This window comes from Pieris brassicae, chromosome 4, assembly GCF_905147105.1.
Source record: "Pieris brassicae chromosome 4, ilPieBrab1.1, whole genome shotgun sequence".
In the NCBI taxonomy this organism is placed as follows: Eukaryota; Metazoa; Arthropoda; class Insecta; order Lepidoptera; family Pieridae; genus Pieris; species Pieris brassicae.
In genome coordinates, this window is record NC_059668.1 from 22,136,352 (window position 1) to 22,152,533 (window position 16,182).

At 32.8% G+C, this 16,182-nt stretch overlaps 2 protein-coding genes across 2 annotated transcripts; both read left to right on the forward strand.

Moving 5' to 3' along the window:
• The first annotated feature begins 668 nt into the window (after positions 1 to 668).
• Positions 669 to 5,707, forward strand: LOC123708413 (voltage-dependent calcium channel subunit alpha-2/delta-3-like). Its single transcript, XM_045659106.1, has 2 exons — positions 669 to 4,509; positions 5,691 to 5,707. Exons 1-2 carry the CDS (start codon positions 669 to 671, stop codon positions 5,705 to 5,707), a joined length of 3,858 nt encoding a protein of 1,285 aa, XP_045515062.1.
• Positions 5,708 to 7,818: 2,111 nt separating this feature from the next.
• Positions 7,819 to 10,866, forward strand: LOC123708612 (cuticle protein 7-like). The gene is made up of 4 exons (XM_045659406.1): positions 7,819 to 8,023; positions 8,560 to 8,656; positions 9,941 to 10,177; positions 10,751 to 10,866. Exons 1-4 carry the CDS (start codon positions 7,916 to 7,918, stop codon positions 10,831 to 10,833), a joined length of 525 nt encoding a protein of 174 aa, XP_045515362.1. The 5' UTR covers positions 7,819 to 7,915; the 3' UTR covers positions 10,834 to 10,866.
• The last annotated feature ends 5,316 nt before the right edge of the window (positions 10,867 to 16,182 follow it).

The window sequence follows — 16,182 nt, forward strand, 5'->3', positions numbered from 1 at the left end:
ATTTCAATATTATTAAGCTTAAGATTGTGTAAGAATATTTTTAGTTGTTTAATAAATAAATAATAAATATTTTATTTATCACTTTAAATTATACTTACATCCCCGGCCCATAATTACATAGTTAGTTGATAATGTATAATAAAATACTTCTGTGCCGTTCTACTATTTTTTTCTGGATTAGAATTCAGCTCCTACAGTTACATATAAACACAATTTCAATCATTAAACAAATATCTTATTCGATAAATAAAAATTTATAAAATAAAAATATCATTTATTGATATATATAACTCAATAAAAAGTCTACAAAAAAATAGGGCTAATACAGAATAACTGGTAATAAACCTTCAATATTTTAAATCACCAAGTTTTTATTGAACAAATAGGGAATGTAAGAAGCTGCATTCATTTATAAAATTAAAACGTCATATTATAATATATTGTACATAATTAATCATGTCAATGTTTTTATAAGTTTCATACAAATATAGGCCAGGTCATATTTTAAGAATTGCGCTAATGCCTACGCAGACCAGCATTCTTTGACGCCAGACAGTCTGGCTAACGTCCACATCGTGCCAAAATCACAAGACTCCTCAGTACTCTCTTTGTTGTGGAAGTGTGATCATCAAAACACAAGACTTAAAATGTGAAATCAATATTCTAAAATGAATTTATATTTGCGGATAATTTTTATTGCTTTGCTGGTAGACTTGTTGGACACGAAGCACGCGCCGACAAGCGATGTGGGCGCTATTAGAAAATCGCTAGAGGAGCATCAAGATAAGCTGTTAGTAAATAAAAGTAAAATTAAAAACACTCCATTGGTAGTAGGTAACGTAACAAAAACTCAAATAAAACCAGCAATCATAAAGAAACAAGAACACGATAAGCCTAAGCTAATTACTCGAGAACAAATAAGCGACTGGGCCAACGAAATACGCGATAGATTATTTGAAATAGAAGAAAAGGTTGTTAGAAGAGAGGTTTTATGGAAAGGTTTCTCAGATATCACAGTAGAGGTAAGAAATGGATCAGCAATTTTGGAAAGAGTAGCTAATGCTTTAGAAGATGTCTTTGAAAAACGGGGAAAAGCAGCCGAAGCTATTATGCGTCGAGCGGAAGAGCTGTCTAAAAACATAATGAAAAACAAATTTGAAGCACCGCCAAACTATACGTACGATAATAGTGTTGACTTAGACGTTTTGAAAAAAGTGGAGCCTACTGAAAGTGTGTGGGAATTTTCGTCTAATTGTAAGAGCATTAATAAAATTAAATTGCAAAAGAGTACACATTTTAATGCAATGATTTCATTAGAGGCAAGCAGTGCTCACGTTGCTGCAGAAGTGTTCACGTGTGATCCAAAAGTAACACCACACTTATATTGGTCCGAAGGACTGCTGTCCACTTTTCGTGAGAATTATGCCCAAGATGCTACGCTTGACTTTCAGTATTTTTGTAGTGCCCAAGGATTTTTAAGACATTATCCCGCGGCCTTATGGCAAAGCTTGTATAACGTTAATATTGAAGCGGATGATGTATTTGACTGTCGTCTAAGACCATGGTACGTAAGTGCCGGTGGAGCGCCTCGCGATATCCTCATTTTATTAGATGCTTCAGGTTCTATGTACAATTCATCAAATAAAGTGACAGCCGAACATTTCACTGGGACACTTTTAAACGCTTTAACAGATGACGATTATGTAAATGTGTTACGATTTAACAGAACAGTTAAATCCCCAATAAGTTGCTTTACTGACAAACTAGTTCCTGCCAATAATGTGAATACAGCAGCTATGATAGCAGTCCTTAAAAGTCAAAAGATGAAAAATGAGTCCATGATAGGTGATGTCCTTGCATATTCTGTTCAATTATTAAAGAAGCAAAGAAATCTTGAAAGGCCACCATCTTGTCAGCAAGCAATTGTTTTAGTAACCGATAGTTTGTATATAGATTACACGAAGTTAATGAAACAATTAGATCCCGACGGAAAAATCAGACTATTTATAATGTGGCTACATGACCAATACGGTTTACGAGATAATACTCGAGTATTAGCAAGTGCGTTAAGTTGTGAGCGGGATGGCTATTTCGCAGAGCTTATTACTGATTCGGATGTGACAGAGCAAGTTATGAGGATACTTCGTGTGATGGAACGACCATTAGTGGGTCAAAGAAAACACCGGATAAAAGTTCATAGTGACGTATATGCTCATATGGAAGATCCAAGGCGTGGGGAATTCTATTGGCAACAAAAAGAAAACGTAGAGCAAGAATATCGTTATCGACAATTGCGTAAAAATAAAAATAAATTTCTAAAAACGGCTAGTAAAGACGTCACTCATATGGAAAAACTACATAAATATGGGCAGTATTATGAAGATCAAGAAGTTAATTATAGACTAGAAGTAAGCATTTCTATTCCAGTTTTCGAAAGTACGATAGTTGAAAATATAACGATAAAATTAGACGAAGAAAAACAGCGTAATTCTACAAGGTCGTATCCGGTCAATCGTCTGTTAGGAGTAGCTGGTGTAGACATACCGCTTGATCATTTAAAATTACTATTCCCTTATTACCTAACGGGTTCTGGTGGGACCATCTTTTTGGTAGATCACCGAGGTAATATTGTACTGCACGATAACACTAAACCCGTTTTTGACGGTGATATTTTAAGACCTGGCTATCGAACTGTTGATTTATTAGATGTAGAACAGCCAGCCGAAGACCATTATGCCAGAGAGTATCCACAAGAATGGCTCGATTTTAGAAACGCAATAGTTATTGACGAACCGAAAGGCTCAAAGACGATGTTTGCTAAAAGTGTCTATGAAAAAGGAATTAGAGTATTTCTAGAGATGAGAGATTATCACTGGAAACGTATCCTTAATCATTACACGCTCGTAGTATCTCTTCCAAAGTATAACCAACAACACGCTGTACCCAATGCAGACTTCACACAAAAGCTAGCGGAAGATGCGCTCAGTGCTTTATTAGGAACAGATTTTGCAGTACATCCGGAATGGTTATATTGTAGGCACGTCGATCCTCATTTCGATTCTAGAGAGTTAGAAGTTCTTCATTTTCTTAGACGTAGAAGAGATGAACCTAACTTTTTGCCAAAGAAAATCAAACATTTATTCTCCCCAATACCACTGACATTGCTTGAGAAACCTTATCAATGTGATATGGAATTAATGGGAAGGCTCAGTAAAGAGGCATCTGCTACCCAACAGTGGGCTCTTGAACACGAAGACCCTGATACGGATCGAGACTGTTCTGCATGTCTTCTCGGATCCAATACGGCATTCTTTGCTACTGAGAATGGTTTGACTCGTTGGCAATTATATCATGCAACAAGTGCCCATGCAGATCCACCTGAAGGTTCTGTATGGCCAATGGGCCCATCAGAAGCTTGGTATCGCCGAGCCAGTGCATACCCTGACACGCTTATAATACACGCACCTATACCAGCCGTTAAAACGCTGAGAAACACTGAACCTGCAATTCCCCCACTTGAGCAACGTTGGCAATGGTTGACAGCTGCCAGAACTCTAAGTCACCCAAAGACGCAAGGAATTATTGGTGTTGCCGGCTATCATTTTTATCCCAGACATTTAAATGACTTACTAGAATCTATAACAAATTATCACTGTGCTCTTGAAGACGAATCAAAGTGTGAGGCTCGTTGCGATGGAAAGAATTGGGCATGCGTTTTAATCGATGACGCTGGATGGATTGTCGCTGACCAAGATAACGATGAAACTATGAATAAACATCTTGCCAATGAATATCCCATTGCAATGAAAGCTTTACTGAATGCTAGTATCTTTAAAGTACGTTGGGTCCACGATTATCAAGGCGTTTGTTTTCCTCCAAAAGATGAAGACCTTAGCGCAGCAGCTCCAACATTATCCTCTATAACTTTATCGTTATGGAGATCAATTAAAGCAATATCATATATATCGCGTGAATTAATGATTTATTTATATTTCATTTTATCTCATAGAACAGTAAATGGCGACACAGAATTTGAAAAGGAGAAACGACGTAAGCGTCTTCGTCGTGACTTCGAGCGTGAAAAGTATGAGAGACTACACGATGATCGTGTATTACTTAATCGAACGAGATTTACTGCCTGTGATAGAAGCAGGCCATTATATGAGTTTCAGAGAAGTAAAAAAGCTACTGAAGCATTAAAGCGACCGGCTAAGCCTTGTACATGGCCTCTGGTCGCAAGTGAAATACCTCAGACAAATCTCATACTAATCGCTATTTACAAGCTGTGTCCTTACAAAGGAGTACCTTTGAATAACTCCTTGGTAAATGAACTTGTGGAAATGAAACATGATACCACTTTGAGAGGCTCAGCCAGTCGGCTTGCTTGTTGGCGCAATAAAGTGCCCTTACCGGCTCGACCTCCGCCTACTACATGCTATCCTCATAATTACTCTTTTGAAGAAGGGTATAGGCAATGTGGGCCTTGGTTGCCGGATCCTGAAGATGGTGGTAATAGTCTTAAGCTTGGGACAATAATATTTTGCTTTATGATTACCGTTCACATAATTCACAATAGATTCTTTTTTCTATTACAATAATACTGTGTAAGTACTTTATTGATGCTTCTATTTCAGAGTAGCGTTAATCTAAAGACTCTGCTTTTTATAAATATACACGAGGATTAAATCTATATAATATTTTCCCAATTCTAACTTTTAAATTGAAAACCGTAAGAAGACTGTAGTCTTAATATGGATCCATTGTTTATTATTGTATTTAGTTTAACTGTAGATCTGTTATAATGTAAAAAACAGTCCGCAATAAATACATAATAGTAATCAGATGTTTTAATTGCAACTCTTTGAACTTCTAAGTATAATTTATAATGAATTAATAAATATCTATTCACAGAAAATACATTCATAGTTATCTAACTAACTACTAACTACTAACTAATTTCTTTACTAAGATTATTAACACTAAGATTAGTGTTATGTAGGAATAAAGAAGCATTTTGGCATGTTATTTTTGTAAATACGTTCTTCTGAACGCTCATCTAACAATAATGTAATAATAATAATTATGCCGCATTTATTTCTTAAAACATTCATCATTACAGAAGATACACACTATTAAAATTATCTATAGATAAATAATTATATTTTTCTTTCAAGGACCTCTTATAGAGATTAGGTGTCTTCCAACTGGTTCCATCCTTTAGCTCGTCAGCCCTCCGTGCAAGATGGTGAACTCTCTTTCTTGTCCCTGGTGGCGCTTACCACCTTGTGACCCTGTTCGTCCTTCTGACAGTGTGCACGTGAGCTGTGTGGCCCATTCATTTCCGCTTAAGTTTTTTTTCCAATGTGATACAGCATCAATCACTTTTGTTTTCTTTCTTCTGTTTATCTAATAGATAAATATAATTGGATGGCCAAGATTTGATTCTTATGCACTTGTATTTGTACACTTTAATGGAGGTTGTTCATAAAAACCACTTGTCACTTGTAGATTACCTAACATTAAAAATCCACAGTCAAGTTTACTTAGCTAAATATTTTAATTTAAGTAATTTTACCTATGTTTTCTTATGGCTTTCTCATTCATTTATGTTATCTTAGTTTAAGAAATGTACTGTATTATTATAGCTATATAGATTGAAGGATTTATGTTTAAAGGTATGTAACTCACAGATTCCGTGCTACAATAACCGTGAGAGATAGATTACCTCGGTGATAATGGTATATCTATACAATGTACTCATATATACATATGTATAGTGAGTGAGTGTTAACTAACACTGATGAAGAACGTAATAAATGTAGTTAAAAAGAGGTTATGTTATTGAATATTTTTGAAGTGAAACTTCTTTATCGGCGTTGGAAAACAATTTATGCGTCACATTTTTCCGTTACGCGCCCTCTTTTTCTTGTCCATACCATGGTTGATTCGAAGCCATTAATAACAAAAATATATAATAACGATAACAATGATAGTAATAATTCTTTTACAATTAATGAAATTCTGTAATAGCCTTTTGTTAAACTTTATTTAACCAATTTCTGTAAATTTTCATATACAATATTTCGAAAAATAAGGTCATAGAGAAGTTTCACTTCTTACGTGTGTACCCTAGTACACGCACACATTTTTTGTTTCTCTAAGAAATAATCCAATGTTTTTCTCAGGATTTCCCCTACCCTTGTATTCAGGGAAGTTTTCCATCTCTTATATTTTCAATAAAAATATACATAAATTAAAATAATACTCATCAAGTTAAACGTCTCGTGAGATGCATCCAGATACAACATTTTTATTTACATTATTAATGCGAGATCCATTCTTGTCTTTGTTTTCGGATTTTTAATATTTTTTCGCAGAATAGTTCCAGGCACGGTCTGTGCTTCGTTAACATGTCCTGTATTTAGTATACGGTCTACTGTCTTTTGTGTTTGTTGCTTCAGGTCGTGTATGGACAGTGCGAATAAAGGGCAATGTGACACATGTTCAGCGATTTCTTCGCCAGTACTGAAGACACATGTTGGGCTTGTCCTAATTTTAAACCTATACAGGTAATATGCAAATGCTCCTCCTCTATGCCCTGTAAGAATTTGCGTCATCTGGGTGTGAAACACTTGTCGTATATTAACTTATTTGCAGATTTAACATCATAAGTATTCAATCACATGAGATTGATGCGCAGAAGGTCAAACTGGCCCTAGATAATTAATAGACTTACCTAGTTGATACAACGAGAACTTATTTTTCTTGCCTTTTTTCCAAATTACACACATGAACATATGTATTTTTGGTATATTGGTTTGGAAAATTGAATATAATTGTTGCTGTCAAAACAAAAAAACTTCTCCGGATGTACGACTCAAAAGTCGCATTTTACGTTTCCTTAGTTTGTTCATTTCCATTGTGTGGCGAGATTAATGTTATTTTAGTTCCAGCAATTTATGAACAATGGCAGACCTTGTAATTTCAATTTGTACACACAAATACTTTATTCAGGTACCAATACAGCAAATCTTCCTAGCTCTTAGAGTTATTATTTTACCGTCGTTTTATTTTTTAGCCGACATAAGCTATGTTGATATGCTAAATCACCTCCATCTTGAGCACACACCACATACTCATACCATCACACAAAATAGCTGAATTAGGTATAAGTTAAATGTATTTAATATTTTTTATTGCGTGTACCTTTCGTAAATCTTTGAACCTTTTTATAAATATTATGTATTCCATCTTTCGCTATATCGCTAGTATAATACTTTTTTTGGTTAGATTATTTTTTATTAACTGTAGGATTACAAAATTAATTAAAACAATTAAAACTTATGAACCAGATTAAATTAGAATTTGTCACAAACTAAAGAAATAGAATCTCCTAGTAAAACATATATACAGAATAATGAAATACATATAAAATTTTATAAAACTGTTTTGAAAATTTATTCTGCAAACGATATAGACTAGTGGATGAAGTGTCTTTCGATAAAAAAATGTGCATTTTTTTAATGAATACTATGTATATATCAGATAATTCTATTATTTTAATAATGATCTAATACTTGCAATTGTAAACTACTTTTTAACTTTAAAAACATTGAGTTTAAAACGCTGTAATCGCAGGCCATGGAGACCCATTTAAGTGGGTGCGTCGACGACTTTTAAAAACCTTTTAAATACTACTATAACAAAACACGGTTCACATAAGTATTAACCCATAAAATTGCATAATCTAATCTACATGAGATTCGCCATTGCGCCGTGCGAAGCTTTTCACAATTAGACGAAGAACATTTTCGTACAGCCAAGGCCTATAGAAGGCATATAAGAGAGGCTTGGAAGGCAATTGTATTATTCGGGGGAAAAATCAAAGAGAATAACACGTAATTTGTATTTTAAAATGCGTTTTTTTAGTGTATTTGTGTTTGTGATTGCTTGTGCTAATGCTGCACCGAGACTAAGTGCGGTGTTCAATCCTGCATTTGATCCAGGGTATAATGAATATTATGTAAGTGTTTAATAAGAAACCGTGATTTTAATAAATGACACTATTAGAGCAGTGTTTGTCTATTGGCTTCAGCGAGAGACTGTCATCCCTGAGGTCGTAGGTTCTATCCCCGGCTTTGCACCAATGGACTTTAATTTTGTTAGCGAATTAACATTCGCTTGAACGGTGAAGGAAAACATCACGAGGAAACCGACTTGCCTTAGACCCAAGAAGTTGACGGCGTGCGTCAGGCACAGAAGGCTGAGGCACCTACTTGCCTATTAGATTGACAAATGATCATGAGACAGATACAGAAATCTGAGGCCCAGACCTAAAAAAATCAAATCTGAAGCAGTAAATTGATTGTTTTATTTTGTAATTATAATTTTTAAAAGTTTTACTGTAAAAAGTTATATATCCTAAATATTTTTACTAAACGAATACTGTGATACTCAAAATCCGTCATAATAAAAATCTGTCATTGTCGTAGATTAAAGACCGTTTAGTTTAAAAATAATAGGTTATAAAAATAATTCTATAAGAAAATTATTTTTCAGGATCGTCCAAAATATTCCTATAATTATGGAGTTGCAGACCCCTCTACTGGGGACGTCAAATCCCAACACGAGACAAGAGATGGAGATGTTGTCAAGGGTAAGAATTTAAAAATTATTTTGATAAAAGTTCACTTAGTATTAAAATATTTAACTACTAACAGATTTATATCATTTATGCAAAATAAAATATGATATTTTATTGTCCGCCCTTTGCATCCCTAATTATCACTGCTTGATACGGAATTGACTGTCCGATTGGTTCGATCCCTTCAAGGCAATGTATGGAGAATTTTGTTCAATCTTTACTGGCCACCCTGAGGTTAATAGTATGAACATCGTATGTCAAACGTTGACATACAGATGTCATAGTTTGTACTGAATAATTCCCTAAATATACATAATGCGAAAAATCCTGAATGCCATTCTCAAATGTATGCCGTTCATGTCATATGCCACAACAACGAATAAATTACTGTTGTAAATATGCTAATTCGGCATGTAATTATTTGGTCATTTTGCATAATAGTGCTTGTTACATGTTTTCTGTACTGCGTGCTTCACAGTTTTTAAACAAAAACCATTGTTAGGAATAGGTCAACGATTAGCGAATGCTAACTGTAGAAATACAAGGTAGAAATAACTGTTACGTTTTTACTGTTAAATAACCATTAAATATATATATCTTATTAATTATCAATTCTAAATTATTTTAAAATAAAAAACACCCAGACACACTATAATAATAAATTGATTTTACTCCGAATTGCAATATTCTGCACAGTACGTCGCTAGTAAATAACATTATTAGTACGTTCTATACGATTGTTTCCATTTGTAATAGGGTGATAATTGGGTTTATAAACGATACTTGTGTAAAATAAAACCGCTGTTAAACGTTTTTGAGCGTGGAAATTCTATGCAAAGAGTAAAGATTTTTTAATTTTGAAAAAATGAAATTAAAACAAAGAAACCCAAATTTATCATTCCACTAAAAGTAATTCAAACATACCACTTAGTTACTTTAAAAGAAAACATCTAAAAAAAATAGCTAGATTTGGTCCACAGATTTGTTTTATCATCGTTTTTCAATAAAATGGGATAGGTAAGTATGTGATTAGACTTTTTGTGTCTAAGCCAAGCCGGCTTCGTAACGACGTTTTGCTTCAATGTTCGAACGACTGTTAAATGCGCACATAGAAACAAAATCGATTGGTGCAAATTTAACCTGATGAGAGTTATCCCCTGAAGCCTAGGCCAACACTCCTCTCAAAAAATACATATCAAATAATATTTCTTACATAAAGTAAAAACCTAACAATCGTTGTTTATATTACGAATAATCTTTTACCATTTACTTTCATGAATCATTCTGTCATTTCAGGCCAGTACTCTCTAGTAGAGCCAGATGGCTCAGTAAGAACAGTAGATTACACTGCTGACTCAATACACGGCTTCAACGCTCTGGTCTCCAAGAGCGGCCCTAGTCTACACGTGACCCCACAAAGCCATCGACAGCCGATACAGCCTGTGATACAATACGTCACGAAACCTGTTGCTGTACCTGTTCAAGTACAGAAACAATTTATACCCGAAGTTTATCCGTCCGCCTCACCATTCTGTAAGTATATATGATCAACATACATGGACAGCTCAAAATTTAGGCTTCTTGGTAACGAATTCTCAAAAATATCAGTGGCGGTTGTTGGAGGGATGTTTGTTTGAAACTCTTTGTTTGAAGCTAAATGTCAACTGTCTTTAAATCGTTTTAACAAAATTAGTATCGACGCTGGACTACCAAAAAACTGTGACTTATTTATCGATTCTTAAAACTAAGCGAACTAACTATTACTATATATGAATGAATGAAATATGTATTAGTACCAAAACTGACGTTTTACAATTAATTGGCTACAAGTGTAAGTTGATTGATATGATTTAGTTTCCGTTGTTATTATTAACTAATATATATATATGTAAGTAACTTAATTAATGTTTGGTTACATAACTCTTTATACAGAGCATTTATATACCCAAAAAGGTTCAAGGTCAAAGGTGCGTTATAATGACCTTAAGTAAAACCTTGACTTGTCAATATTGCGGTTATTCTGTAACACCGATGCTGGTACATTATAATCTTAGTTACAATCTCAGTTTAAAAGAGTTGTCTAAAAGTTAAATAATTTAATTTCAGTATATCCGAAAATAGGTGCCATTCAGTTTCCCGAATATGATAATTTCGACGGCTTTGATGGACCACCTCAACAACACTACTGAAACATAGTATAGTATACGTAATATAGACTATAAGGACATCATTAGAATTAATAACATTATTAGGAATATGTTAATTGTATTATTATTATACGACTTCAAAGAAATTGTATATGTATGTATAACTAGAATCGCTGTTGGTCAATGTAATTTCATTAAATTACGAATAAATGTATTTTATTGATTTAGTATATCTATAATGAAACAACTGTATGTTACATTAATTAATTAATTTTACATTATCTACGATATATATTTTATCGTATTTGTGGTTTCTGTTTTTAATTTATGAAAAACATGAACTTGTTAATAAAATTTGGCTTTCGCTATAAAAGATATACTGGATATTTTGTTTTGATTACGATAAAAAAATTGGATTGTTTCAACCCCAGCTCAGAATATCAAACTATATAATAAATCAAGTCTATCAAAAGGTTCTACTAAACTAAACATGAAATGTTTGTGTAAAAATAATTGTTCTATTATGAATTGAATGAAACTTTATTTTAGGGATTTAAAGTTTTATAAAATAAAATAATGTAATGAGTAATCTAATGTACATCAACTTTTAGCTCAAAATGCAAATAGTTCATTTTTCTTATTTAATCTTTTATAAATTAAAACTAAACATTATTTAATATTCTTTTAAGAATAGAAAACGTTCCTTAAAAGTAGGCCCTTCAAAGTTTATTGTATCCTAACTAAAACGTGTTAGCAAAATGTATTTTGTTTACAATTGCTATGTTTATATTGTAAGGGATTAATTTATAAAACCAATATTAATATATAAAAAAATGAATTACTCAAAGGCTTAAAGATTAGTTGAGTTATATAACATAACAACTGAGATACTGAAACTAAGGTATAACACACTGTCTCATTGGGGTAAATGTAATTATGTTAAAACTAGCTGCGTTAAACGACTCTGTGAGTACATGACAAGCAGATCTATTTAATGACAGTCTCCATGTCTTCTGGCGTAAGATGCTTAAGCCACTGTTTATCCGTCACAAATTGCAAAGTAGAAATATATTAAACTTTTAAATTGCGCATTTGTATTTCTTAATATAGTTTGTTTTATATTGTTAATGAGTATGTTATTTTGATGATGCAGTTGCATGTATTGTGTTTCTGTTTGTCATGTATTTATATGTGTTTCGTTAGTGAGCATTTTCAAAATAAATAAATAAAAATTGCTCAAGCCGTTGCGGAAAAGTTTGCTTATAGATACGTTACAAAGTCCGATTCGTCATGCCTCATTAGAATATTGTAGGTAAACGATCTCTTCCTTTAAACCATAGATCATAAAAATAATGTCATAGAAAGAGACAAATAACGTGTTTTAACAAATACACATGAGACGAAACATAAACGAGATTAAAAATTCAAATTTAGAACTGTGCAAAATTAAAAGTATAGTTATATAAATTGTGTCTGTATCACGACTCAAATTGTCAAGTTGTATGTGTACTCGTATTAACGATTGTATTCACCGATTGTCTTCGAGTTGAAGAATTCGACATTTAAAAATCGTGACCGGATACGGTATACGCGACGCTTGCGTGCATCTTCCCTGTACTATATGTAGATTAAAGAAGTTATTTGACATTTAAAGAATTTTCACACATTATTCGATACAAGTATTAAGTCTATTTATTGCTTGTTTCTTGTCAGGTACCACAAGCGTAAAAGCACAACAAAAACAAGAAAATTTACACTCATACATGGTAATACACTAAGCAAAGAATAACACATAAAATCAAGGAGCAAAAATAAAAGCGAAAAACTAAAAAATCTATATTTTCAACAAAATAAACTACCATTACAGTATGTCCAATACGGCACAACATTTATATCACATAGAAAGCAATACACACACATAGTACAACACAACAATAAACATTAATTGATTACAATATTTACAAAAACATTAACTAATTTTTACAGTATAGAAACTAACAAGAGACCTTTTGTCAGTTCCAATATTTCACATTTAAATTATCAATAGCTTAACACAGCTTATAAGTTGTCTAACACTATAATATATTGGCTACTATTTCGGAGATTCGGATTTGTTTTATATGATATTGTATCAGACACTTTTCATAGACTTTTTTGCTAAGCTCCTTAGCGAATCCTTTAAGGCCTCTGCAGTGAGGCTATGGATTTCACTTACCTATCCGCTTAGCTCCTTCTCTATCTTCTTTTATATCTCTGCTGTACAAGCATTCATATCCACATCAAATCCCTATTTTCCCTACTAATTTGCAATTATCGTGGTTCATGTGCCTTTTACTTTTATATATGTCCGTCTTTTACTATTGGCCCTTTAAACTGTTTACATATGTTTTAATTGCGTTGCGTTCTTCAATTAGTTTTGTGTCTTATGTACTTATGCATTTCTTGCTCACCAAATCTATTTTTTTTTCTCACAACGGTTGCCTGGAAGAGATCGCTCGATAGCGATTACGCCAGTTGCCCAACTTTTTCTTTAATTATTGAAGTGAAACTTATTTATCGGCGTTGGAAAAAAATTACCGTCACATTTATTTTGTCCCTACCAAGGTTGATTCAAAGAGATTTGAACCCATTAATAACAAAAATATATAATAACGATAACAATGATAGTAATAATTACATTTCAATTAATGAAATTCCGTAATAATCTTAGTAGTAAAAGCCTTTTGTTAAACTTTATCTAATTTAACTTTATTTAACCAATTTCTGTAAAGTTGCATATAAAAGATAATTTTTCGAAAAATAAGGTAATAAAGAAGTTTCACTTCTTACGTGTATACACGCACACATTAATTGTATTGTATTGCTACAATGATTTGTTAATAAATAAATAAAATATCTAAAATTTATTCAGGTACTACTAACAATAAAAAAACAAATATTTAATCAGCATCTCTGGGCGACTGACTTTGCAACAACTTATATAAGTAATAAAAGATCTCAACTTTAAATCTGTTAATTGACATTAAAAGTATGAGAATTGAAAGACCTTTTACACGAGTTGCGTGTCTATGAAGAAACTTTAGAATAATGGTATTCCAAAATATCATAATTTGTCTTGATGACTAAATTACTAACAGTGGAAAGTACGGAACGAAAACTACTTAAACGTAGCCGATTGTTTTATTGTTTAAGTTCTATTTTAATTTGAGGGTTGTGTTATAATATAATTTTTAATGGCCTATATTTATTAATTTCTAATTGGTTAGAAGGGGATTGACAAATGTTGTAGTCAGTCTGTTTGTGTATGACACGCTCGAACAAGAATTATAAATAAATATTACAATCGGTACAGAATTTGAAGACGCATACACCACATACCGAAAACTAATAATGTGGATTGAAACCGCTAGAGACCACCACGATTGAAAAGTATTAGAGAAGACCTTTGTCGAAGCACAAACTAATTAAATAAATGTTATATAACTTTAGACACGTTCACTATACTTAATTCTGTGAATGTTAAACAGAATTAAAGACGTTTTCTTATATTTTTTTATTATATAAAAAATCCTCAGTTATTTATAGTAGTTACAAAGGCTTACATAAAGATTTATCATCTCAATACAACTTCCTCAATAATTAACTACTTCCTACTAACATCTGGGATTCCTTTCTAATAATACCTATCAATAATTGTCGATGATAACTGCGATCACGATCTATGGCGATTCAAGAATTATGGAATTCTAGAGACAAGTTGAAGAGTTCCATACTAGGTAGATATTATTCAACGCCTATTTATTGCATCAAGCACTATTGAAAGTTTTAGCTATAACAGATATTTTTTTTTAAATTTTAGATCTCTTTACCGCGGCCTAATTTAGGTCTCTGTCCTTATCTGATGTACAATTCCTTATACTGTAGAAGCTCACTCATTCACTTATATGTGTGTGTGTGTTAACCACAGCGTCATGCCAGTATACATAATTAATAGTAAAGACTGGCAACACTTAAACACGTGAACCACTACTATGTAGAAGTACTGAAGTATTTCCGAACCAATTCGACTTAGAGGCCAAGGAAAGAGTGTACCAATTTTTAAAAGGCCGGCAAACGTACTTGTGAGCCATCGGTATTGAGAGTGTTCATGGTTTTCACTTAACATCATCCTGCCCGTTTGTTTTTTATTTAAAAAATCGTGCCGGAACACCAATAATTAATGTTCACAAACATAATGAAATTTGCATAAAAACGCGTTTGGATAGGCTCCAGAAGATAAACCACTCCTTATATGGAAATTGTATTCATGTATTAGTCTATAAAACAAACGAACTGCGAGCTGGTAGTAAATGTAAATTAAGAATCATTTTAACATCTTTTCTGTTGACGTTCATAAGTGTACTTTGTTATCTATATGAATAAAGTTATTTTTAATTTGATAAATGCGGGCCTCAATTTATAAATATATAATGAACAATATAACCTTAACAACATTTATTATTTGTAATAGATTTTTTGAAAATGTTTAACTACACCTTGTATCAAACATATATGCATAAGCATGCAGTTAAATACCAAAACCTATAATTAATGCTACGTACGTACGTACGTACTATCGTACGTTTAGAATTAAAGTCCTTTTATAATGAACTATTCAACACTGTTCCTATCTAAGACATCCTGCTGCCTATAAATAGATTTCTGAATTATTTATCAATGAACGGGCAAATAAAAATATTTTCTCTCGTCTTGGTCCAATATGCTCATGTCCTCCGTATTGGGGAACGCAGACTTCAATGGTAATTTAAGCACAGCAATAGGGTACAGTTTTTGTTACTCACGAACCCCAGTTTCATTACTTATTTATTTATTCTGTGTTCAGGTAACAATAGTTGTTTCCATGAGTATAAAATATAATCTTTCCAAGTGTTTATCATAATTATACATATCGGCATTGCTATGCCCTTTAATAATAAAAAAATACATAACTACAATCACAATAACAATTGACAGCCTGTTTCATTCCGCCCCGTATTTACATTTCCCGCACTATTTTTGATCCGTAACCACAATTATCTTTATATTTAACCATTACTATGTTCTTAAAGTCTTTCGTAGAAAAAATGTGTTTCGAAAGGAGATTTGACACTGTCAGTATTGATATTTAAATAACACAAGTTAACATTGGTCCAGTGTAAGCTCGAACGCCCTTGACTTTTAAGACTTCCGACGCGACAATTCGTCCAAGTCGCATGTATTCGTCAGCTGTGTGATATACTTGGTTTAGGCTTTAATTAAAGTTTTTTAACGACTAACGCGAATTTATTGCATTATTTACGTAACTCAATGTCTCGGATGCTTTAGAGTTCTAATATGCGTTAATTCTAGGGA